Below are 27624 nucleotides of genomic sequence, written 5' to 3'. Positions count from 1 at the left end.
GTTAATTTCTTACCTGAGGGAGGCAGAATTTGTAAAGGTGAAATGTTTTTCATGGTCTGTAAATGTTCTAATTCTTGATAATTAAATGCTAATTGGTGGTGATTTGGTGGCATTACATGTGAAGGTGTGGTCTGATGAACAAGGGTAGTATTGGCAGAGGTTGTGTGTTGCACAGAATATTCTATCTGTTAAAACAAAATCAAAGATATCACTTAATTTTAACCATACAAGAAGTATACCAAAGAGAACAGAAACACAAGAGGCAAGAATATAATTTAATGCTACCTTTTTAAAATACCTTATCATTTAAGTCACACAAATCTACAATGTATAGTTATCCCTATCTTGCAAATGAGGAAACTGGGGTTTAAAAGCATTAAATAACTTGGCCATTATATGGCTTATAAGAGGTAGAGTAAGTCAAAGCCTATGATCTTAGTTATCAGTATGCATGTATATTTTACATGAGTATACATGTATATTATTAAACAATGCTATTCATTTAAAGCTTTCCTGTAATTACTAAAAAACAAAACAAAACAAACCCCTAAGCTTTTATAGCAAATCTAGAGACCAATTCACTTACTGTATTATAGACATATGGGGAGAAATTTAAAATTACATTATGGTCAACCCACAAGACTATCAATAAATTCTAATTCAATATTCAGGTAACTATTAAGTAAAAGCTGTAGTGTAATAATAGCTAACATTTATTTAATGTTTACTATGTGTGAGGTACCAGGGTAAGTCCTTTATATGGTTTTTCTTTAATTCTCACAATAGTCCTATGAGTTAGGTATAATTTTTATCTCTACTTACATTTTCTAGAAATAATAGAAGCAGCTTACCTAAAATCTCACACCTATTCTGTGGCAAGCAAAGTTACAGTAGCAAAGCCCAGTAGCCTTATCTAACTAAGCTCTGAGTTGTAGATGGTACAGAGATAAATAAGACAGTCTTTCTCCTTTGTCTAACAAGGCATTGGGGTGAGTGAGTAGGTAGGCAAGTGTACAAGTAACACCTATGCAAATATGAATAAAACAAATGCCATAGGAATGTTTATTACAACAATATAGACGCAGGCCAAAGCTCAAAGCCTAATGCTCAGGTTTAAATCAGCCAAAGAAAAAATTCACTTTCTGAACTACACAAATATATACATCCATACATGAACCTATGGATTAATATATACTACCTTTTGCCATAAATAGGCATTTTTTTCCTCAGCGAGTGAAAGTGAAAAAATTTTGACCAAAAATAGACCATTAAAAAGGTGGCATTCTACATGCTACGTATCGAGATAAAAATGCTTCCAAAGTTCCTTCATAACTTGACATTTATTTTTTATTCCACTAATACACCTTTGGCAAGACAGACCATCTATAACTTCTTCCTATTCAAAAGGAACGGGAAGGCCAGGCATGGTGGCTCACGCCTGTAATCCCAGCACTTTGGGAGGCTGAGGTGAGTGGGTCACCTGAAGTCTGGAGTTCGAGACCAGCTTGGCTAACATGGTGAAACCCCGTTTCTACTAAAAATACAAAAATTAGCTGGGCGTGGTGGTATGTGCCTGTGGTCACAGCTACTCCAGAGACTGAGGCATGAGAATAGCTTGAACCCGAAAGGCGGAGGTTGTAGTGAGGGAAGATTTTGCCACTGCACTCCAGCCTGGGTGATGGAGCGAGACTCTGTCTCAACAACAACAACAAAATAAATAAATAGGCCGGAGGCAGTGGCTCACGCCTGTAATCCCAGCACTTTGGGAGGCCGAGGCGGGTGGATCACGAGGTCAGGAGATCGAGACCATCTTGGCTAACACGGTGAAACCCCGTCTTTACTAAAAATACAAAAAATTAGCCGGGCGAGGTGGCGGGCGCCTGTAGTCCCAGCTAAGCGGGAGGCTGAGGCAGGAGAATAGCGTGAACCCCAGGGGGCGGAGCCTGCAGTGAGCCGAGATTGCGCCACTGCACTCCAGCCTGGGTGATAGAGCAAGACTCTGTCTCAAAAAAAAAATAAATAAATAAAAAATAAATAAATATATATATAATTTCACTTACGTGTCCAAAGCCCCATTATATACTCCAAACCATCTAATAAATACCCTCAGCTTCCATATTTCTTTGAATATACTTGCTGTGGTTTTTTTTTTTTTTTTTGCCTCTCTTCATGCTATTACTTATTTTAAAAAATAAGCCCCTAATCTATAAGTAAACCATTTCTTCCCCTGTTCTTTAAAACCCATTTTAAGCATTACCTGTGTGACGCCTGTTCTTCCTTCAGGCAGTATACATTCATTCTTCATTTTCTAAAAATAATTATATAGATTATAGCATTAATCATATTACCTCTTAATCATGTGATTATATTCCTTTTTCACAAATTAGAGCTCTTTTAAGACAGTATTATTTGTTATTGTGTTTCCCTAACCTAGGTAGATGTTGTTACATAAATAATTCTATGTTTGGAAGGGGTACGAAGGGAAAAAAAATGTATATGAGGATGACAACTTGAGCTAGTAAAAAAATCACTTCTGTTCTTTTTTTTTTTTTTTCTTTTTTTTTTTTTTTTTTTTGAGACAGAGTCTTGCTCTGTCGCCCAGGCTGGAGTGCAGTGGCACGATCTCGGCTCACTGTAAGCTCTGCCTCCCGGGTTCACCCCATCCTCCTGCCTCAGCCTCCTAAGTAGCTGGGATTACAGGCGCATGCCGCCACGCCCGGCTAATTTTTTGTATTTTTAGTAGAGACAGGGTTTCACCGTGTTAGCCAGGATGGTCTCGATCTCCTGACCTGGTGATCTGCCCGCTTCGGCCTCCCAAAGTGCTGGGATTACAGGTGTGAGCCACCATGCCCGGCCACTTCTGTTCTTTTCAAAGCACATCAACTACTAGTCAAACATAGATGTGCCAAAATGGTTAGCTGGCAATTATAAGCTTTATCTGTAGAAACCTTAACTACCATTCTCCTACCATCTTTTGAGAAATTTCACTTCACTGTACGCACAGTTCTGTACACTCATTCAGGATACCAAGGCCATCCCTCTGTATTCAGACTCTCAGGGATAAGCTGAAGCTTCTAGAATTTGTTCTGCTTATCCATTTGGCTTATATAACAGTTATATCCTATTGAAAAATGAAGCCAAATAGCTTCCCTATTCGGTCTTCTTCAGGAAGAAATCACTGAACATTTAGTTGATAAGCTAAAAACAGTGACAACTTTCTTCGTGTAAATAAAATTAAAAACAATTTTAAAGAAAGCTACTACTACACCCATGAGTTATACATACTTTTCAAATTCAGAGATACAAATAAAGAATTCACTTACCTTTACATTCTCTTTAGAAGGAGAATCATTTGGTTTTACTTCTATAAACTTAGGGAACATTTCTGCAAATATATACACATAAATATTTTAATATTTATTAGCTTAAAAAATACCAAGTTATAATTTTTCCATATTAGAAAACAGTGGGGGCTGGGCGCAGTGGCTCACACCTGTAATCCCAGCACTTTGGGAGGCTGAGGCGGTGGATCACGAGGTCAGGAGATGGAGACCATCTGGGCTAACACAGTGAAACCCCATCGCTACTAAAAATACAAAAAATTAGCAGGGTGTGGTGGCACATGCCTTTAGTCCCAGCTACTCGGGAGGCTGAGGCAGGAGAATCACTTGAACCTGGGAAGCGGAGGTTGCAGTGAGCCAAGATCACGCCACTGCACTCCAGGCTGGGCAAGAGAGCGAGACTCCGTCTCAAAAAAAGAAAGAAATACACGGGTGATTTCAAAAAAATGCCTTTATTACCAACCTCTCATATCAAGAAATCCTTAGAGTCACAGGTTTTCACCCTCTTTGAATCAGCTAAAATTTCTAAAGGGATACCTGCTTTCAAGATTACTTTATCTTCCTATAGTGGAGTAAATATCCACTCACAAATTTTAATTTACATTGTTTAGGCCAAAAAGTGCAGTATGTTACATCACAGTAAAGAGCTTGAATAATTGACAGTTTAAAAAGGAATATGTTGCAACAGAGATAAGGTTTCAAACAAGCAGCACCCATTATGCTAAAATCACCTTTTATCAAGTAGCCATAAATATAGCCCTAAGAGGCTTAATTTTAAAAAATAATTTACTATAAGAGAAGGGGATGTCATTTATCTGAGAGGATACAGTCTTTTATTAAAAGTAAAGCTATTTTAGTTCTGTGGAAAGGTCTGCTGTGCTTGCTAAACTCTATAATAAAGATTCTATCTGATTAAATACTTCTAAGCTATTTGGCAGCCTCAGCTATACAGCAAGAAATGGGTTTCATAGTATCTCCTCTGCCTTTAGAAATACTGTAGAGCTGACACTGGCAGTAGAAGCAGACATAAAAAGAGATCTCTCCAACAGGGTGCTAGTGGGTTTCTCTTTCTTTATCCTACAATTGTTTCTGATGCTATCCTCCCCAGTCACAATCCTGGGTCAGTAAGGTAAAGCACCAAACTGGTAGTAACTGCCTTGATCAGTCTCTACAAGCCAGCTTTCATGACCACCTGGAGTGTTATTTGTTTCATGCTCCAGGACACCACGGATGGTCAACACCAAACATTATTCAAACTTAAAACATTCTAATTTTAATAATTACCTTCTGCCTTCTGAAAAGCCATCAGTTTCCACTGGATGTGTTACTGTTCTTTCCTTTCCTAAAATGTTTGATGCTGGACATTGTTAAAATGGCTAAATGCCACTCAATGACATCCTTTAATTTAAATAATTCAAGTATTTAAAATGACATAAACCTTCTTAATGTCACTCAGCTAAGTATTACTTAAGTGTTGCAGGCTAGGCATAGGGGGAAGAGAAGGAGACAGACTGAGAAGATTGAGAATATACATCCAGGTAGCTTTCGCATTTAAAGGACATATTAGGCAGGGCATGGTGGCTCATGCCTGTAATCCCAGCACTTTGGGAGGCTGAGGCAGTTAGATCACTTGAGGTCAGGAGTTCAAGACCAGCCTGGCCAACAAGTTGAAACCCCATCTCTAGTAAAAATACAAAAATTATGGCCAGGCGCGGTGGCTCACGCCTGTAATCCCAGCACTTTGGGAGGCCGAGGCGGGCGGATCACGAGGTCAGGAGATTGAGACCATCCTGGCTAACACGGTGAAACCCCGTCTCTACTAAAAATACAAAAAATTAGCCGGGTGAGGTGGCAGGCGCCTGTAGTCCCAGCTACTCGGGAGGCTGAGGCAGGAGAATGGTGTGAACCCCGGGGGGCGGAGCCTGCAGTAAGCCGAGATCACGCCACTGCACTCCAGCCTGGGTGAAAGAGCAAGACTCCATCTCAAAAAAAAAAAAAAAAAAAAAAAAAAAAAAAATACAAAAATTAGCCAGGTGTGGTGGTGTGCACCTGTAGTCCCAGCTATTTGGGAGGCTGAGGCAGAGAATCGCTTGAACCCAAAAGGCAGAGGTTGCAGTGAGCCGAGATTGCACCACTGCACTCCAGCCTGGGTGACAGAGCCAAACCCTTTCTAAAAATAATCGTAATCATAAAGGAGAAATTATGGTTTCAGCTTTGAACAAAAAAACTACAAAAACCAAAAAGACTTCATTAATATGATCATATATGTATATCTATACATCTAAATTATTCAACTATGCACCTAAAACTACATTATCCTACAATATAAACTCTTTAGCACAAATATACCAGATTGGGTTCTACTAAAAAAAAAATTCAAGGGCATCACTTTAGTTTTCTAATATATAAAACTAAGCTCAAAATTATTATAAAACTTAGCACCTCAAGGCCGGTGCGGTGGCTCACGCCTGTAATCCCAGCACTTTGAGAGGCTGAGGCCGGTGGATCACTTGAGGTCAGGAGTTAGAAGTCCCAAAAACTTAGCACCTCAAAATCTAAAGATATTAGCAAAAGGCATCAAGGAATTTTAATTAAAAAATAAAAACACCTACTATATGCCTCATAAAATTCTCAGCATTTTGCTTCTCATTCTAATCTTATATAACTGATTTTTTAAGAGCATAATAAACTAAAACTACACATATATGCTTATTCATAAGTTCCTGGCCTTTGAAATTAAAAGACAAACATACATATTTTCACTACCAAACTTACAACCATATTTCAATTAGTGAAGAAGCTCTATCAGTGCTAGCAAACATCAATTAAAATCGATAACAAGGCCGGGAGTGGTAGCTCACACCTGTAATCCCAGCACTTTGGGAAGCCAAGGCAGGCTGATCACCTGAGGGCAGGAGTTTGAGACCACCCTGGCCAGCCTGGTGAAAACCACCCCCCTACCAAAAATACAAAAATTAGCTGGGCGTGGTGGTGCAAACCTGTAATCCCAGCTACTTGGGAGGCTGAGGCACAAAAATCGCTTGAACCTGGGAGGCAGTGGTTTCAGTGAACCGAGATGGTGCCACAGCACTCCAGCCTGGACGACAGAGCAAGATGCTGTCTCAAAATAAATAAATAAATAAATAAAAATAAATAAATAAAATCGATAACAATAATGACAACTTACACATTGCCAACTAATTTCTCTAGGGAAGTATGACAGCATGTATACACCTACCTTAAGAGGATCAAAGTGGATAATATATGTACTATTAAACAAATGCATACTGTGGCATATATTCTAATTATAAATGTTTTAATTTCACATCTCCCCTAAAAACTCAATATAAAACTTTATTACCAAAGTTTTCATTTTAAACTGTCAAAAAAAGTTAACCATAGGCCGGGCACAGTGGCTCACACCTGTGATTCCAGCACTTTGGGAGGCTGAGGCAGGAGGATCACCAGGTCAGGAATTGCAGACCAGCCTGTCAACATTGTGAAACTTCATCTCTACTAAAAACACAAAAATTAGCTGGGCGTGGTGGCAGGTGCCTGTAATCCCAGCTACTCGGGAGGCTGAGGCAGAAGAACTGCTTGAAGCCGGGAGGCAGAGGCTGCAGTGAGTGGAGATTGTGCCATTGCACTCCAGCCTGGGTGAAAGAGCGAGACTCAGTCTCAAAAAAAAAAAAAAAACTATAGAACTAAAAAAAGATCTGTAATCATAGAGATTTGATTATAGAGTTTACTTAATACCTATCACCAATCAAAGCACTGAGATAATGTTCCAGAGATACTAAATATTATCAGCAAGCCAATTTGAACTAAAAAACTTGAAGAGTAGAATAGGAACATAGTCTGATTAAAAAAAAAAAAAAAAAAAAAAAAAACAAGGCCAGGCGCAGTGGCTCACGCCTGTAATCCCAGCACTTTGGGAGGCTGAGGCAGGCTGAGGCGGGCAGACCATGAGGTCAGGTGTTTGAGACCAGCCTGGCCAATATGGTGAAACCCCATCTCTACTAGAAAATATCAAAAAAATTAGCCGGGGATGGTGGTGTGCACCTGTAGCTCCAGCTACTCAGGAGGCTGAGGCAGGAGAATTGCTTGAACCCAGGAAGCGTAGGTTGCAGTGAGCCGAGATCGCACCACTGCACTCCAGCCTGGGCAACTAAGTGAGATTCCATCTCAAAAAAAAAAAAAAAACAAAACAGAATGTATATAGCAGAAATAATTACCAAACACTTTTAAATTAGAAAAAGAAATCACACTTTTGTTATAGAGGACAGATTATAGAAAAGTGATTGGTAGGCCAGGTGTGGTGGCTCATGCCTGTAATCCCAGCACTTTGGGAGGCCGAGGCAGGCAGATCGCTTGAAGCCAGGAGTTCAAGACCAGCCTGGCCAACATGGTGAAACCCAGTCTCTACTAAAAATACAAAAATTAGCCAGGCTTGGTGGTGCATGTCTGTTGCCCAGCTACTTGGAAGGCTTGAACCTAGGAGGCAGAGGTTGCAGTTAGCTGAGATCGAGCCACTGCCCTCCAGCCTTGGCAACAGTGAGACTCTGTCTCCAAAAAAAAAAAAAAAATGAGAGAAATTTATGAAAGTCTAAAATAATTTAATAAACTCTAGTCATTTACCTTTAGCTTTCTAGTTTGAATGGCAAAGATTATTTAGAGACTTTCCTTGTATACCTCCTGCACTTACTAAATCATCCTCCTCTAAAAAGTTAAAATCTAGGCTTGAACAAAGTTTGTCGGTTTCCAAACCTTGCATGAAAAAAATCCTATCCTTGTCATGTCTATAGAAGACCTAGGTGGTAGTACTAAAATTACAAATTTATTTATTCCTGTTTGATGTCACCCATAACTAAGAAAGCTTTTTAAAAAAAGAAACAAATGTTATTTAAAGAACTTATAAATTTCATTCTCTGAACATTACACTAAATCAGATAAAATGCAAAAAGTCCAAAGGATGAAGTGACAAATTCACTTTAAGTCTTAAACAGCTAAAGAAAAACAGTGAATTGATGTCATAACCATTTAGTTTCTTTGTGTTTAACTCTGTAAAAATTGAAATTAAGTACATTGAAAAAATTCTATTTCACACTAATCAAGTATCTGAGCTTATATTTAGACAGTTCCTGGAGTTATTTCCTATAAGGTTTTAATTAAAAGCACTCCTATTGATAAGCTGTTCCTTTTGATTTTTTTTCTCAGTATCATTATTAGTCACAGGATTAAAGCTATTAGTTATATTCCTCCCTATAAATCACTCAAGGTAACCCCAAGGTTGTTGAGCATTAGAAAACTCTCAATAGCTTATGTGTGCATACTAGCACAGCCTAGTCAACATAAGATACATGCATTAGAATTGATTTCATTTTCAAGGCTTGGCTACATCTTTGATCTGACATTTAATGATTTTAGTTATGAAAAATCATTTTAAAATATTTTATATTTATACTGATGTTTAATAAATGTTCTTGACTTATCTGCATATGCTGACACCAGTCAAAAAGATAAATAAAATCAAATCACATTAAAATTTGCAATGACATGCTGCTTCCAGTCCATAGAGCTCTCATTTTCATTTTTCAAGGATTTGGGATGGGCGCGGTGGCTCACGCCTGTAATCCCAGCACTTTGGGAGGCCAAGGTGGGTGGATCAAGAGATCAGGAGATCAAGATCATCCTGGCTAACATGGTGAAACCCCATCTCTACTAAAAATACAAAAAATTAGAGGGGCGTGGTGGCGGGCACCTGTAGTCCCAGCTACTCGGGAGGCTGAGGCAGGAAAACGGCGTGAACCCGGGAGGCGGAGCTTGCAGTAAGCCGAGATCGCGCCACTGCACTCCAGCCTGGGCAACAGAGTGAGACTCTGTCTCAAAAAAAAAAGAAAAAAGGATTTGGGATTTCATTACAACTATCTTGAAACTGATTTAATATCTTGTTTAAAATGAGAATTAAGTGAATTTGCTAGATTTTTAAATAAAACTTTCCTTGGAAATTAATGTTCCACCCATGTGATCAATCCTACTTAACAAAGCAGAATTAAGGAAGTGAGGGTGACCTGGCTGCAACACCTGTCACCCCATTGATAAAAGGGTTGATTTGGCTGATCTTTTCTCCCTCACCACTCCATGTACATCCCTCCCGAAGCTGTGCACTTGGTAGAAGAGAACCTTCTCTGATAGAGGAGGACTGTTCATCGGTCAAGGGTATACGAGTAGCTGTGCTCCCCTGCTAGACCCTCCAAACAAGCTCTCAAAGCAGACCTAAGTCTATATTTTTAAAAGTGCATAAACTGAAGTTTGGGGATGATGAAAGATAACCACTTAAGTAATGTGGAATAATAAATAGCTTCAATACTACTTACAACACTCAAAGATTTTTCAGATATTAAACCTTAAAACATTTGCCACACCTAAACAGAATAACGATATTGTAGTAAAGAGAGACCAACTCATAACACAGTATAACTATAAGAAGTCAATAATATTTAAAACTTTAGGCCGGGCACGGTGGCTCATGCCTGTAATCCCAGCACTTTGGGAGGCCGAGGCGGGCGGATCATGAGGTCAGGAGATGGAGACCATCCTGGCTAACATGGTGAAACCCCGTCTCTACTAAAAAATACAAAAAATTAGCCGGGCATGGTGGCGGGCACCTGTAGTCCCAGCTACTTGGGAGGCTGGGACAGGAGAATGGCGTGAACTCAGGAGGTGGAGCTTGCAGTGAGCCGAGTTTGCGCCACTGCACTCCAGCCTGGGCGACAAGGCAAGATTCAGTCTCAGAAAAAAAAGAAAAAGAAAAAAAAAAAGACTTTAGAAAAAGTGCCAGGCATGGTGGCTCATGCCTGTAATCCCAGCACTTTGAGAGGCCGAGGCGCACGGATCATGAGGTCAGGAGATCAAGACCATCCTGGCTAACACGGTGAAACCCTGTGTCTACTAAAAATAGAAAAAATTAGCCGGGCGTGGTGGCAGGCGTCTGTAGTCCCAGCTGCTAGGGAGGCTGAGGCAGGAGAATAGCATGAACCCAGGAGGCAGAGCTTGCAGTGACCCGAGAGGGCTCCACTGAACTCCAGCCTGGGCAACAGAGCAGACTCCCTCTCAAAAAGACAAAAAAAAAAAAAAAAGTAATTAAAGCTCTATCTCTGACACAAACATTATAAAAGACTGACTTGCTTTGAAAAATTGCATGTAGCCAAATTGCTATAAGAAAATCCAGGAAGACAGATACTAAATGAAAATTACATTAAGAAAAAATTACTAAAGACCAGGCACGATGACTCACTACTGTAATCCCAGCACTTTGGGAGGCCAGGTGCTCAGATCACCTGAGGTCAGGAGTTTGAGACCAGCCTAGCCAACATGATGAAACCCCATTTCTACTAAAAATACAAAAAATTGCCAGGCGCAGTGGCTCATGCCTGTAATCCCAGCACTTTGGGAGGCCGAGGCGGGCGGATCACCAGGTCAGGAGATCGAGACCATCCTGACTAACACGGTAAAACCCCGTCTCTACTAAAAATACAAAAAATTAGCCGGGCATGGTGGCAGGCGCCTGTAGTCCCAGCTACTCGGGATGCTGAGGCAGGAGAATGTCGTAAACCCAGGAGGCAGAGCTTGCAGTGAGCCGAGATTGCGCCACTGCATTCCAGCCTGGGTACAAGAGCAAGACTGTCTCCAAAAAAAAAAAATTAGCTAGGCATGGTGGCGGGTACCTGTAATTTCCACTACTTGGGAGGCTGACGCACGAAAACCGCTTGAACCTGGGAGGCAGAGGTTGCAGTGAGCCAAGACTGCACCACTGCACTCCAGCCCGGGTGAAAGAGTGAGACTCCATCTCAAAAAAAAAAAAAAAAAAGAAGAAATTACTAAAGATTAATATCTATTAGAAGATAATTTTTCACAGAAGCTTTCAGAAAAGTTTCCTCTATTAAAATTTTGAAGAAATACAATTACATTCATATCTTTTGTCTACAATAAATAATCAAAGCCGGCCAGGCGCGGTGGCTCACGCCTGTAATCCCAGCACTTTGGGAGGCCGAGGTGAGTGGATCACTTGAGCTCAGGAGTTCAAGACCAACCTCGGAAACATGTTGAAACCCTATACCTTTTTGTCAAAAAAAAAGTACAAAAATTAGCCCAGCGTGGTGGCACACACCTGTAGGCCCAGCTACTTGGCAGGCTGAGGCAGGAGGATGGCTTGAGCCCAAGAGGCAGAGGAGTGAGCCATGATCATGCTACTGCACTGTAGCCTGGGCAACAGAGCCAGACCCTGTCTCAAAAAAAAAAAGAAATTTATTTTTATTTTTTCATATTTGTATTTTTTCATATTTATATTTCCAGTCAATTTTTACTGATGTAGCAGATAAAGCTTTTGCTGATGTGCCTAATTTTCATAAATTAAATTTTCTTAGTAAATAGCCTCATTCTGCCCATGCTTGAAACTTTGACATAGAATTTGCCATCTGTTACTTGAGAATGTTACTGGTATAATTAAGAATAGTAGGTGCTTTAATTATTTTTATAGTAGATATTGCTAATGATATGATTTGACTTGCTTATTTTTCACAATTTTCAGGGCTTTTTTTGTGTGTGTGTTGTTGTTCCCAGGGAAGTAAAAAATGTTCTTAGTTTATACGCTAGAAATTAAGAGCCTTTAAAATAACAGCTGCAACTGAAATTGATATTTAGAACATTAGAAGATGTGGAGAAAGGCAAAAAAAATTAGGACAAAAGGTCCAATTACTTCATTTAGTATTAAGCAAAGATATAATTTTTTCCCATTTGTCTTTGCATTTGCAATTTATAACATATATAAAGTGTTTTTCCAGTAAAGCAGTTTGTTCACAAAACAATTAAAATTTCAAAAATAAACAACTCACACTCTATCAGATTAGAAGACAAATTGACTTTGTGTCACAAATTGTACACTATCCATAATGTAGGTTCAAATATAAAAACTTGGTACTTTAGACTGGGCACAGTGGCTCACGCCTGTAATTCCAGCACTTTGGGAGACCAAGGAGGGAGAATCACTTGAGGTCAGGAGTTCAAGACCAGCCTGGACAACATGGTGAAACCCCATCTCTACTAAAAATACAAAAATTATCTGGGTGTGGTGGCATACACTTGTAATCCCAGCTACTTGGGAGACTGCAGTGGGAGGATCGCTTGAACCCAGGAGGCAGAGGTTGCAGTAAGCCATGATCACATCACTGCACTCCAGCCTGGGCGACAGAGTGAGAATCTGTCTCAAAAAAAACCAAAAAAACAAAAACTTGCTACTTTGATTTCAACATTATATATTTTAAAACTCCTCTTAATTGAAAAAGATGACAGTAAACAAAAATGTCAGCCATAAAATAAAAATTCAACACAGCAATATTTTAAGATTTGAATTCTAGGCCAGGCGCGGTGGCTAATGCCTGGAATCCCAGCACTTTGGGAGGCCGAGGTGGGTGGATCACAAGGTCAGGAGATCGAGACCATCCTGGCTAACATGGTGAAACCCCGTCTCTACTAAAAATACAAAAAATTAGCTGGGCGTGCCTGTAGTCCGAGCTACTTGGGAGGTTAAGGCAGGAGAATGGCGTGAAGCCAGGAGGTGGAGCTTGCAGTGAGCCGAGATCGTGCCACTGCACTCCAGCCTGGGCGACAGAGGGAGACTCCGTCTCCAAAAAAAAAAAAAAAAAAAAAAAAGGTTTGAATTCTGAGGCTGAATTATTCTGATAGAATGTTAGAAAAACAGAGAATATATATTGCACTATTTTAAGAACACAAGTTAATGATAAACATTCTTTCCTCCAAGCAACATATAATAATACTGTATCTTCATATTAAAATTAAGGTACTTTATTGAAAACTCTGTATTATATTGTCCTTTACCTCTAATACTTGAAGCATTTATTATAATTAGATAATTCAAACTAACAGGAACAGTAAGAGTTTCATCCTACAAATAAAAGACAAAGTGCTCTAACTTATTAGACCACAAATGCTTTATTAGATGAAGTTACAAATGCTAATTACAATTGAAAATACTAAATGCAACTTAAGTTTTTCCAGTATTGTTCTATGCTTAGAAGTCAAATAAATACTATATAATCAGAGCCCTACATTTTAAAATTTTCTAGTATGACAAATCCCAAAGTAAAAATTCTGTTTATTCTCCAAAAAATGTTTATCACTATATACTTTAGAAATGTAAAAACAAAATACAGCAATCAGCACCATATAAATGCAAACTAAACAGAACTAAGGGTTAAATAGAATGTATTGCAAGTCAGCAGACCATACTACCACACTGAAAAAAAGAGGGATGCATTTAATAATGCTAAGAATTCCTGATGTCACAATATTCTGTGTGAGATGTTTCTTTAAAAAGAGAACTGAATCTCACAAGAAACACCTCATTTAAAATAAAGAAAATTTAGGGATAACAGTGTCCAAATTCTGAATTTGCCTTTTGGTCACTAAAGATGGAACACCACTGCCAAGTCAGTATTCTTGGGGTAGTGATTACTTATCAACTATGTAATCATTAATAGAAAAGCACAAAAAAACCATAAATGACCTAAGCTTGATACAACTGCTAAACTATACAAGATAATATGGCACTTCAGCATAGCTGAGAATCTGAATTTAAAGTACATTTTTCTATAGATGGAAGAAAATATTCTACAGTGAAGAAACCAAAGAAGTAGAAAAAAAAAATCTGATTTACAGCTTCTAGGATGACTGGTTTCTTAACTCAAAAGGATTATTCAATTCAGAACATAGTACCACAACATGGCAACCCTTGCAACATTAGAGTGATCTGATAGATCATGGAGAGTAAAGTGAAAGGTGCTCTCAAATAATCTTTTATTTTATAAAACAAGTAAAGGTCATTATTTTATTATCTGATATATTTTGATATTAAGATTTGAAATTATTTATTGAGACTATCCCTCCTTGAGTAAACTTTTTTTCAGCATTACAAACCTACATGTCATATACATATAATACGAAGTTTCATCTTACACAGTATCTCTTTTAGGGAAAATACTAAGATTGTCAACATGCAATTAAATAATTAGCATGATATACAAACCATGGATTCTGGGTAAGTAGCAAATATTTCTTCAAAATATAAATCAATATTACAGGAAAAAAAATGCTCCCATCAACAGAGGTACATTTAAGGGGACAGCTAACCTGATTCAGAATCACTGCTGTCTGAAGAGCTTAAGTCACTGCTGCTACTTTCAGACTCTGATGAGCTGCTGCTGCTGCTCTCACTCAGTCGGGAAACACTTCCAACAGCTTTGGATGGTTGCGTTTTATCAGCTACAAAACAGAGAAACATATTAAAATGCCAGAAGAATTAAATAGTTGCAGGAACATTTAAAAACTGCCACCTAGGCTGGGCATGGTCACTCATGCCTGTAATTTCAGCACTTTGAGAGGCCAAGGTGGAGGATCACATGAGGCCAGGAGTTCAAGGCCAGCCTGGGCAACATCACAAGACCCTGTCTCTACATACATACATACATACATACATACATACATACATACATACAAAAACTGCCACCTACATTTTGTTTGACATTTCCTAGAATTTAACTGATTATTAACATCCAGTAACCGCTTTTCCAACTGCTGTTTTTTCTGTGAGTGAAGTTCTTCTTTGGACATCATTATTTTCTTAGCTGTGTGATTTAGGAGGGAAGAAAGTGAGTATAACCAAAAACCAACATAAATACAAAACCGATGTCTATTAATATGCAGAAATACATACCAGGAGGTTTTAATGGTCTCTTTCTTAGACATGCCGAAACGTATTTTTCTAATTCTCTTAGTGTTGATGCTTTCAGTGTTTCAAAGTCTATCTCTATCTCATCAGGATTGGAACTGCTCAGAGAAGGCTCTCTTGATTGTATTATGTGAACTACTCGCCCAAGTTTATCTCCAGGGAGTTTGTTTATATTCAAACTTAACTGCCTTTTCTCATCATAGTTCATAGGTTTAGCGTTATCTTCATCTTCAGATTTTAGACCAATGAACTGTCGTTTCCTTTTCTTTGGCTGACTGTAACAAAAACTAAATTTAGTCCAACTTGTCGTTATTGTCTTAATAAGCTATCATAATAAAAGATACTTACTTTCTCTTGGACTTTTCCTTTAGTCTCATTTGCTCACACATTTTTCTTGGATTTTCATTGCTGTTATTAACCTTTTCTTTCTTCTTTTCCTTTTCAGACTTCTCTTTCTTTTTATTTAGCTTACGGAAGGGTACTTGGGACAAAACCTGGAGCTGTTGATGTACAGCTTTAAGCTGATAAAAGAAAAAAATCTGTAAACATTCATGTCTCTAAATAAACTAGAAAAAAATCAAGCCACTCCAAAGTCAAGAGTGTCTTTTGTGAAATTCATTTCTTATTACATTTTCTTCAAGTTTTTATTTAATTTCACAAATGCACTGAATTTTTAAAAGGCATATATTAAATTACAAAAACTATCATGTGCTCTACCCATAAACTTAAATATTCATCTACCAACAGATCAAGAATAAATAACATTTCCAGGTGGTCTTAAGTTTTTTGTTTTTTGAGCCAGGGTCTTGCTCTGTCACCCAGGTGGGACTGCAGTGGTGTGATCCTGGCTAACTGCAGCCTGAACCTCCTAAGCTCAAGTGATCCTCCTGCCTCATTTTTTTTATTTTTATTTATTTATTTATTTATTTATTTATTTATTTTTTTTTTTTTTTGAGGCGGAGTCTCGCTCTGCCGCCCAGGCTGGAGTGCAGTGGCGCGATCTCGGCTCACTGCAAGCTCCGCCTCCCGGGTTCACGCCATTCTCCTGCCTCAGCCTCTCTGAGTAGCTGGGACTACAGGCGCCCGCCACCACGCCCGGCTGATTTTTTTATATTTTTAGTAGAGACGGGGTTTCACCGTGGTCTCGATCTCCTGACCTCGTGATCCGCCCGCCTCGGCCTCCCAAAGTGCTGGGATTACAAGCGTGAGCCACCGCGCCCGGCCTTTTTTATTTTTTTGTAGAGACGTGGTCTCACTGTGTTGCCCAAGCTGGTCTCGAACTCCTGGGCTCAAGCAATCCTCCCACCTTGGCCTCCCAAAGTGTTGGGGTTACAGGCATGAGCCACGGTGCCTGGTTGGTCTTAAGTTTTTAATCATTGATTTTTCAGACTTGAGCTCCAGAACAGTTTAACATTTTATCATAAAAAGTAGTTAATGTTAAATAAGACTTCATCTATAAAATATCTCTGGTTATTTCATAAATCATTTCAATGAGAATCAACCACTCATGATTAGGAATAGATAACATAATTTTTAAAAATAACAGATTTTCATGACAATAAATATTTGATTAGGAAAAACTATTAAACATTACAAATTTGCCAATAAGTAAATAAAGCCACAGTTATGAAGCGATCTAACTATACCAGCTTTAAATCTGCAGAAAAAATTTTCTGATAGATTAGTAGCTCATAGATTATCAAAATTTGTATCAATACAATCAACTACCTGCTCCTGAAGCTTTGTAAGACGCTTAACTCGTTCATCTTCAGAATCATCAGAAGAGTTCCCTTCAGAGGAGGCTTCATTGGTGTTCTCTCTACCAGTGGTTTCTGTGATATCTGTTTTGATGTAACATAAAGGCGTACTCTCAACAGGTTCAACTGGGATCTTTGAAAAATGCGTTTCGAAAACATCCTATAATGAAAAATTAGTTTGTTATGGTTTTCTGTATTTTTTATTTAATCCAGCAATCATAGCTTTTAATAAAAAGTACATTTCAGTGTCATATTTTGACCAGAATTGTTTTTTCCTTTAAGATATATCAGAAGAAACGTATTAAGACTCAAACGTATTAAGGCTCACGCCTGTAATCTTAGCACTTTGGGAGGCTGAGGGGGGTGGATCACCTGAGATGGGGAGATCAAGACCAGCCTGACCAACATGGAGAAACTCCGTGTCTGCTAAAAATACAAAATTAGTCAGGTGTGGTGGCGCATGCCTGTAATCCCAGCTACTTGGGAGGCTGAGGCAGGAGAATCGCTTGAACCCGGGAGGCGGAGGTTGCAGTGAGCCAAGATTGCACCACTATACTCCAGCCCGGGCAACAAGAACGAAACTCCATATCAAAAAAAAAAAAAGACTCATGCTTCTCTGCCTGCCAAACTTAACAACTTTTCTCCATTTTTTTCAGGCGAGATAGACCTCTCAAGTAACATAGAAGTTCCTTTTTCTTTTTTTTTTTTTTTGAGATGGAGTCTCGCTCTGTCGCCCAGGCTGGAGTGCGGTGGCGCGATTTTGGCTCACTGCAAGCTCTGCCTCCCGGGTTCACGCCATTCTCCTGCCTCAGTCTCCCCAGCAGCTGGGACTACAGGCGCCACCATGCCTGGCTAATTTTTTTGTATTTTTTAGTAGAGATGGGGTTTCACCACGTTAGCCAGGATGGTCTCGATCTCCTGACCTCGTGATCCACCCCCTCAGTCTCCCAAGTGCTGGGAGTACAGGCATGAGCAACCGTGCCCGGCTGGCACAGGGGATCTTCTTTCAAGGGCCCTGTAGTTGGTAGATCATTCTAATACCTCCAGCCATTTAGACTGTCCCCTCAGTGGGACATGGGCTCTAGTCAACCCTATATATAATATATCTACATCCCCTCTTCACTAATATTTCCCCAGTTTCCTTTGTATGCAGGGCAGCTTCATTAAAAGATTCGCTACTAAAGGATGCAAGAACTAAAAAAAAAAAAAAAAACAAAACAGAACACACAACCCTCTCAGTTTTAAAAGTATAATTCATAAACTGTTTTGTTGGTGCAAAAGTAATTGTGGTTTTTGCCATTTAATACTTAGAGGTGTAGGAGTTATTATTCTTTATCTCTTAAGTTATGGTTCTAAAAAACGTTTCACCTATGTTCAGAGGAAAAACACTTTCAGAGCACAAGTAACGGCTCACCTGAAGCATTCTTGCCATTGTCACAACTTCGTGATCTGGAGGATTGTACTTGTAGCAATTCATGAACATTAATCTAACATCTGCCGCAAATTTGTATGCATCCTCATATTCTTGGTTATCCATTTTCTCCTAAATTAAAGAAAAACTACAGGATTCACAAATAGTTCAATTCAATAATTATTTGAGCACCTATATTAAATGTTCATATTACAAAATAATTCAAATATACAGAAAACAATTACCCACCATCCAGATTTGACAAATGATAAAATTTTGCTACATTTGTTTCATATTTTTTAGACTTTGAAAAAAAATCCAGTGAATTTTGACAAGTAGAGATAAGGAAGGAGGACATTCCAAGTAAAGAGAACTGAAACAAAATCACAAAAGCAGAGAAGCAGAGTGTTTTCATATAATCTTTTTTTTGAGACAGTTTCCCTCTGTCACCCAGCCTGGAGTGCAGTGCATGATTTCTGCTTACTGCAACCTCTCCTCCTCCCAGGTTCAAGTGATTCTTGTGACTCAGCCTCTGGAGTAGCTGGGACCATAGGCATGCACCACCATTCCCAGCTTTTTTATATTTCAGTAGAGATGAGGTTTTGCCATGGCCAGGCTGGTCTCAAACTCCTGGCCTCAAGTGATCCGCCCACCTTGGCCTCCCAAAGTGCTAAGATTACAGGCATGAGCCACTGTGCCCGGCCTAGAACCATGAACACATTCAAGTGGCGGAAAACAAAAAGATATATTTTTAAATTTTCCAGAGACTCACTCCAGGTAGTATGACTCGGATGATCTTACTTTCCTTCATCTTTTTCTAGATTTTAAGATTTCTTTGCAATGATGAATTACTTTTATAATCAAGAAAAAGAAGTTCTTCCTTTTAAGGCAACATTTACCTTAATAGTTCCAAGATCCATTGGATTTTTGACTATGTCATAGTAGTTATGGAGTCCCAAAGCATTAACGTCAACAGGATTATAAAAGGGCCATGCATATGAAAAATGTTTCTTTGCAAGCATTTCTTTAAGAATCTCACTACAGTGCCTTAATTGTTCAGTTACTTTAACACTCTTCACAACATTATATTGTTGCTGAGAATCTGGCAAAACATTTGTTGGCATATTTTCTTTTATAGGTGGCAATGTCACTGATTTTTCTGTGAATATTGGAGAAAATTCACTACTTGCTTTAACTGCTGAAGTTGCAGGAGTTGTTGTATCTGCTTTCCTCTTCACACCCTTTGTAACCTAAAACAGAACAATTCAACAACAAAAACATATTTAAGATGATATTCAGAGCAATAGTTCCTTATCAGTTAAAAGAAAAAAAGGGAAAGATTATTGGCACCAAGTCTTTATATAGATAATTTACATATTGTTGTCAATCCATGCATTAAATATTGCTAAAGGTTAATTTCCTTTTGTAGGCAAACTAAATAGTTCTAATATTATCTTCCCACATACCAAAGAATGTCTTGTGCAAACCTTAAGATGAATGAAAAGTAAAAAATCAACGTCATAGTTATACCAAAAAAAGTTTCTGAATACCTGAAAATCAGCAAGAATATATGATTTTTAAAAGAAAATTATGTAGAGAACAACTTCTGATATTATTACTATCAAGATACCCAAACAGTACAAATTCTACCTAAGAAATATCTAAAATTTGGCTAGCCTCTTAGGTCTGTATTCATAAAATGCATAGAGAGGCGGAAACAGTATTATTTCAGATTGCTAGATGCTAAATGAATTAAAAAAGAAAAATTGCTAGATGCTGAAGACTAATTTTCCTATTAACATAAAAAAAATCCAATGTTAAAAAGCAATGATTTAAAAACTACAACAAACTTACTTGGGCCGCAGTTTGTGAACTGGAGTTGACTGAAGCTCCCTGTGCCACGTTCAAGGGAGAAATAGATGTCTTAGGAAATACAGAAGGAATTGCTTGCTGCTTAAATACTTTTTCTGTTGTGCTGGGCAATGATTTTTCTTTAGCAGAAGAAACAGCTATGTTCTGTTGAGTGCCTGGAAAAGTATGAGCCAGAATCACATATATGAATGAATAAAGTATAAAATACCACTTTCTGTCTTATTTTCTATTTCATTTAGTTCAGCTTTTTAGCAATATAAGCAAAGGATACTTATTTCATTTTGAAATCTACACACACAGGATTAGACAGGTTAGACCAATTTAGATATAATAATGGAGACTTCAACATTTGTTATTAATGGTAGGTTTATCAGTTTTATTCAAAAGGGTACCTGGCTTAAACCAAGACTAATAATAGAGCTGCGGGGTTAGCTTCAGGTAGCTATGACCATGAGCAAAAATTTCAGATACTCTGGAGACCAACCACACAATAGTATGTGAGGTCTTCAGAATGCTCTGCATAAATATCCAAGGACTTCATAATTGTTACACACAGTCCATCACAGAACAAAAGATGTAAATATGATTCTCTTATCAATATATTCTTCAGAAAATTCTGCCAAAGAAACAATTGTCACGTTCTTCTGCCCTGTTCTCACAGAATGTTATGATGTAAGACATTTGGATCATATCACTCTGAAATCTGTTATTTCAAAAGTTCAATCTTCCATCAAGGCAACTCGATTCTTCTAATTGTTCACAACAAAAACCTTGAAGTCATCTTTGACTCCACTGTCTCTCAAACTCCATATCCAACCCACCAGCAAACCCTGTTAGCATTATCTTCCTATCTAGACTCCAAACACTTCTCACAAGTGGCATTCACTCTGGCCCAAGGCATCATCAGTGCACAACTCAATTAGTGCAATAACATCCAGGCAGGTCTTTCTTCTGCTTTGGTACTCTATAGTCTATCCTCAAAACAGCTACCAAAGTGATCTTTTAAAACTCAAATCAGTGACGGCTTGTAATCTCGCTAAGTAAAATCCAAACTGCTCATAGCATGTGTACGATCTGCTTGTCCTCTTCTCCGTACTTCTTCCCTCCTTCCAACGTCATTTCTTATTTTTTTAATTTTATTATACTTTTAAGTTCTAGGGTACATGTGCACAACGTGCAGGCTTGTTACACGTGTATACATGTGCCATGTTGGTGTGCTGCACCCATTAACTCATCATTTACATTAGGCGTATCTCCTAATGCTATCCCTCCCCACTCCCCCTACCCCACGACAGGCCCCGGTGTGTGATGTTCCCCTTCCTGTGTCCATGTGTTCTCATTGTTCAATTCCCACCTATGAGTGAGAACATGCAGTGTTTGGATTTCTGTCCTTGGGATAGTTTGCTAAGAATGATGGTTTCCAGCTTCATCCATGTCCCTACAAAGGACATGAACTCATCATTTTTTATGGCTGCATAGTATTCCATGGTGTATGTGCCACATTTTCTTAATCCAGTCTATCATTGTTGGACATTTGGATTGGTGCCAAGTCTTTGCTATCGTGAGTAGTGCCGCAATAAACATACGTGTGCATGTGTCTTTATAGCAGCATGATTTATAATCCTTTGGGTATATACCCAGTAATGGGAATGGCTGGGTCAAATGGTATTTCTAGTTCTAGACCCCTGAGGAATTGCCACACTGACTTCCACAATGGTTGAACTAGTTTACAGTCCCACCAACAGTGTAAAAGTGTTCCTATTTCTCCACATCCTCTCCAGCACCTGTTGTTTCCTGACTTTTTAATGATGGCCATTCTACCTGGTGTGAGATGATATCTCATTGTGATTTTGATTTGCATTTCTCTGATGGCCAGTGACGATGAGCATTTTTTCATGTGTCTGTTGACTGCATAAATGTCTTCTTTTGAGAAGTGTCTCTCCAGATCCTTCGCCCACTTTTTGATGGGGTTGTTTGTTTTTTCTTGTAAATCTGTTTGAGTTCTTTGTAGATTCTGGATATTAGCCCTTTGTCAGATGAGTAGGTTGCAAATATTTTCTCCCATTCTGTAGGTTGCCTGTTCACTTTGATGGTAGTTTCTATTGCTGTGCAGAAGCTCTTTAGTGTAATTAGATCCCATTTGTCAATTTTGGCTTCTGTTGCCATTGCTTTTGGTGTTTTAGACATGAAGTCCTTGCCTATGCCTGTGTCCTGAATGGTATTGCCTAGGTGTTCTTCTAGGGTTTTTATGGTTTTAGGTCTAATATTTAAGTCTTTAATCCATCTTGAATTAATTTTTGTATAAGGTGTAAGGAAGGGATCCATTTCAGCTTTCTACATATGGCTAGCCAGTTTTCCCAGCACCATTTGTTAAATAGGGAATCCTTTCTCCATTTCTTGTTTTTGTCAGGTTTGTCAAAGATCAGATAGTTGTAGATGTGTAGTATTATTTCTGAGGGCTCTGTTCTGTTCCACTGGTCTATATCTGTTTTGGTACCAGTACCATGCTGTTTTGGTTACTGTAGCCTTGTAGTATAGTTTGAAAACTTTTCCCTTTGAAAACTGGCACAAGACAGGGATGCCCTCTCTCACCACCCCTATTAAATATAGTGTTGGAAGTTCTGGCCAGGGCAATCAGGCAGGAGAAGGAAATAAAGGGTATTCAATTAGGAAAAGAGGAAGTCAAATTGTCCCTGTTTGCAGATGACATGATTGTATATCTAGAAAACCCCATCATCTCAGCCCAAAATCTCCTTAGGCTGATAAGCAACTTCAGCAAAGTCTCAGGATACAAAATCAATGTGCGAAAATCACAAGCATTCTTACACACCAATAACAGACAAACAGCCAAATCATGAGTGAACTCCCATTCACAATTGTTTCAAAGAGAATAAAATACCTAGGAATCCAACTTACAAGGGATGTGAAGGACCTCTTCAAGGAGAACTACAAACCACTGCTCAACGAAATAAAAGAGGACGCAAACAAATGGAAGAACATTCCATGGTCATAGATAGGAAGAATCAATATCGTGAAAATGGCCATACTGCCCAAGGTAATTTATAGATTCAATGCCATCCCCATCAAGCTACCAATGACTTTCTTCACAGAATTGGAAAAAACTACTTTAAAGTTCATATGGAACCAAAAAGAGCCCGCATTGCCAAGTCAATCCTAAGCCAAAAGAACAAAGCTGGAGGCATCATGCTACCTCACTTCAAACCTCACTTCTTATTACTTCCCTCTGCCCTTACCTCACTGTTGCTCAAATTTGGTAAGCAGAAGCAGACTATTTGTTTTGCCTAAAAGAAGATATCCTTATACCTCATTCCAACATTTTCTTCAGGCATTTACTCAAATGTCACCTTCTCAACCACCGTATATAAAATAACATTTTCGCTCTACCTATCCCCACTCACCAACTGTCTAGCTCTTATTCTGCTTTATTTTTTCCATGCCATTATCACATTTGATATACAACATATAGCTATTTCTGGCTCTTCAATTCTTGCAAAACAAACTCAGGAACTAAGTAAATTTGAATGTATTTTAAGATAGGGGTGATATTCCTCAATATCTGAGTTGTCACTACTCTCTGAAACTTAGCAATCAAATACATTCAGATAATCTCACATCCTTTGATATTCCAACTGTTGCTCTTTGAACTCAGGAGCTAATTAGATATGCATAGTGAGGAACTGTTACAATTATTTAATTTTGTCTCTATCCCTCACAAGAATAAAAAGCTCTGTGAGGGTAAGGGGACTTTGTTTTGGTCACGCCTAAATCCCTTGTGCCTAATGCGGTACTTGGTACATGAGAGAAACACAGTAAATATTTACTGCATGCCTATTATGTGTTGGGCACCATTTTCGGTGCTAGGGCACAAAAATAAACAAGACAGACATAGTATCTGCTCTTGGAGCTTACTGTCTAGTGTAAGAAACAGACAAAAAATTAGTAATCAAACTGAGTACAAGTGATGCTAAGTGTTAGGAAGGAAATATACAGGTTACTGACTAAATTAAGGTAGAGAACTATTATGGAGAGGGTAGCCAAGGAAGGCCTCCCTCTCTAAAGCTGACAATCAAGATGTCACTATAAAGGTAAGAAGTAGCCAGCCAGGTCAAGAGAACTATAGAATGGGAAGTAAGTCCACATGATTAGTGTGTGCACGAAGAAATAAAAGCATTTTAAGAAAGACACAGTAGTCTCCTAAGGTAAATACTGACAGAAGTCAAATAAAATGAGAATAGAAAAACACTACTTAAATTTTGCAGCATGAAGACTACAAGTGACCCTGACTGACAAAACGTTTTTGGTGGTGAACTAAAGCTAGAACTTGTGCTAAGGAGACTACATGAGTATATAGGAAGAAAGAAAGAAAAAAAAAGGAACAATAGCTGGAAGGATATGGATAAAGGAGTATTTTAAAGATGAGATACTAGAGCAAGTTTATAGGGTAATGAGACTAACCCCATAGAGGAGGAGAGATTAATTATCCAAGAAAAAAGGGAGATAACCAAAGGAATAAAATGGTTGAGATGGCAAGATCCGTTCACAAATGAAGGCACTGGCTCAAAGTGATGGAGGAGGAAAGGATCTGTTATAGGCCTTTGCTCTAGCTGATTCCTCTAGCTGGAATGTTCTTCTTTCAAATCTTCACTTCTCAATGATGCCTCCACGGAATCTGTCATGTTTGTCTCTCACTTCCTACTAGAATATAAATTCCAAGATGGCAAAGTTTTTGTTTTATTCACTGATAATATCTCAAGAGCACAGAACAGTGTTGTGGAACATAATCAGCACTCAAGTATTTGCTCAATCAACATTATCAGTTTAACACCAAGTTTTCTTTGCCATAAATTATCAACATGTACGTAACCACATTATTTTAAACTAGCTACCATCATATGACAATTTTCCTACCACTGTGACTAACAAAGACATGACTCTGGTAGTGGAATGCTTCTGTCAAAAGTTTTTTAAACTTAGACATTCACTCTGAAGCCAAATCCCACCTATCCTTTGAGGTCAAACATAACTTATATCACCTCTAAAGCCTTTCCCAACTTTTCCAGCGTGATATGGTTTGGATGTTTTGTTCTCTTCAAATCTTATGTTGAAATGTGACCTCCAATGTTGGTGGTGGGTCTTGGTGTGGGAGGTGTTTGGGTCATGAGGGTGGATCCCTCATAAATCTCTTGGTGCTGTCCTCGACATAATGAAGGAGTGCTCACTCTATGAGTTCACACAAGATCTGGTTGCTTAAAAGAGCACCTCCTCCCTACCCCCACCTCGCCATGTGATACAACAGCTCTCTCTTTGCCTTTGACCATGATTGAAAGCTTCCTGAGGCCCAGAAGCTAAGCAGATGCTGGTGCCATACTTCTACAGCCTGCAAAACCATGAGCCAAATAAACCTCTTTTCTTTGTAAATTACCCAGCCTCATGTATTTATTTCTTTTCTTTTTTTTTTTTTTTTTTTTGAGAAAGGGTCTGCCTCTGTCACTCTGTTGCAGTGGTGTGATCATGGCTCACTGCACCTTCAACCTACTGGGCTCAAGCAATCCTCTCACCTCAGGCTCTTGAGGAGCTGGGACTACAGGTGCATGCCACTATACCTGGCAAAGTTTCAAATTTTTCTATAAAGGGTCCTCCTATCCTGCTCAGGCTGGTCTTGAATTCCTGGGCTTATGTAATCCTCCCATCTTGACTTTCCAATGTGCTGGCATTACAGTCATGAGACACAACACCCAGCCAGGTATTTCTTTATAGCGATACAAAATGTACTAGCACACATCACATATCAATTTCTCACTCTTGGCCATGCATGGTGGCTCACGCCTGTAATCCTAGCACTTTGGAAGGCCAAGGCATGAGGATCATTTGAAGCCAGGAGTTCAAGATGAGCCTGGGCAACAAAATGAGACCCCACCTCTGTAAGAAACAAAAAAATTAGCTGGGGGGTGTGGTGGCACATGTCTTTAATATTGGCTACTTGGGAGGCTAAAGTGGGAGGACCGTTAAACCCAGGCGCTCGAGGCTGCAGTGAACTGATCGTGGAGTGCCACTGCACTCCAGCCAGGGTGACAGAATGAGACCCTGTCTCGAAATAAAATTTCTCATTCTTTGAAACACAGCATATATTACTTGTAATTTCATCTGACACATGTCATAATGCAGTCTTAATTTTTTTCCATAATGCACTGTCTTGTAATTTTTTTCAAGTTTTATTTCTAACAAAAAACTTAAATGTAGGCCAGGTGCAGTGGCTCATGCCTGTAATCACAGCACTTTGGGAGGCCAAGGCGGGTGGATCACCTGAGGTCAGGAGTTCGAGACCAGCCTGACCAACATGGTGAAACCCCATCTCCACTAAAAAATACAAAAATTAGCTGGGCATGGTGGCACACGCCTGTAATCCCAGCTACTCAGGAGGCTGAGGCAGGAGAATCACTTGAACCTGGAAGGCAGAGGTTGCAGTGAGCAGAGATCATGCCATTGCACTCCAGCCTGGGCAACAAGAGTGAAACTCTGTCTCAAAAAAAAAAAAAACAAAAAAAAACTTAAACACTTGAAAGTTAAGTTGTAGCTACTTGTTTCAGATGCTCAGGTAACTGTTAAGAGCATGTTTCCCTCAGATAAAAGATCAATAATTTTTACTTTCTTGCAAACATTAAATGGAAAAAATAATAATTTTTATCTTGCTAAGGGTAATAATTTAATCAGCAACAATTAGCACGTTGGTTTTAGAATTTAAATACCATATTGATCTATGTATTATCTACCTCACAAGGGCTTATATAATCTTCTTGTAGAAGCCTAGGTCTCACATTGTCACACATTAGATCAACCTTTCTAAAATAAGAATAAGGACTTAAATAATGCAGTGAATATCTGAATATCTCATAGATTTGGTTAAAGCGCTGTAAGTTATGACCCACCTTAAGGATCTATTAGCAAAAAAAGCATATATTAGTACCAATAAAACCTTCAAAAAAAAAATCAACCCTGCCATGAACCTATTACAAGCCTCCTACATCTCAGGCACTTAACTATATACTTTATAAACATTTACAATCACGAAAGATAAATATTTTTAGGGCCAGGTAACGGTGGCTCACGCCTGTAATCCCAGCACTTTGGGAGGCCGAGGCAGGCCGGATCACGACCTCAGGGAGATTGAGACCATTCTGGCTAACATGGTGAAACCCGGACTCTACTAAAAAAAAATACAAAAAATTAGCGGGGCATGGTGGTGGGCACCTGTAGTCCTAGCTACTCTGGAGGCTGAAGCAGGAGAATGGCTTGAATCTGGGAGGCAGAGCTTGAAGTGAGCCGAGATTGCACCACTGCACTCCAGCCTGGGTGACAGAGTGAAGACTCCATCTCAAATAAATAAATAAATAAATAAATATTTTCCTGATATTATAA

General features: G+C 38.9%; 1 protein-coding gene across 1 annotated transcript in view; it reads right to left on the bottom strand.

Moving 5' to 3' along the window:
* LOC100586227 (bromodomain testis-specific protein) overlaps positions 1-20342 on the bottom strand; it is a gene marked incomplete at its 5' end in the record, with an annotated part of 41136 nt that extends 20794 nt beyond the window's left edge. The window contains 11 exons of the mRNA XM_030809137.1: positions 14-185; positions 2258-2308; positions 3324-3385; positions 14550-14681; positions 14930-15043; positions 15133-15422; positions 15496-15668; positions 16876-17064; positions 18319-18447; positions 19215-19565; positions 20170-20342. Coding sequence (XP_030664997.1) covers positions 14-185; positions 2258-2308; positions 3324-3385; positions 14550-14681; positions 14930-15043; positions 15133-15422; positions 15496-15668; positions 16876-17064; positions 18319-18447; positions 19215-19565; positions 20170-20342 — 1836 coding nt within the window. The remainder of the gene's footprint in view (positions 1-13; positions 186-2257; positions 2309-3323; positions 3386-14549; positions 14682-14929; positions 15044-15132; positions 15423-15495; positions 15669-16875; positions 17065-18318; positions 18448-19214; positions 19566-20169) is intronic.
* Between the last annotated feature and the right edge of the window lie 7282 nt (positions 20343-27624).

The sequence above is a fragment of the Nomascus leucogenys genome, unplaced genomic scaffold (assembly GCF_006542625.1).
Source record: "Nomascus leucogenys isolate Asia unplaced genomic scaffold, Asia_NLE_v1 000856F_79385_qpd_obj, whole genome shotgun sequence".
In the NCBI taxonomy this organism is placed as follows: domain Eukaryota; kingdom Metazoa; phylum Chordata; class Mammalia; order Primates; family Hylobatidae; genus Nomascus; species Nomascus leucogenys.
Note: the sequence above shows the minus strand (reverse complement) of the source record. Positions and strands in the feature narration are given on the sequence as shown.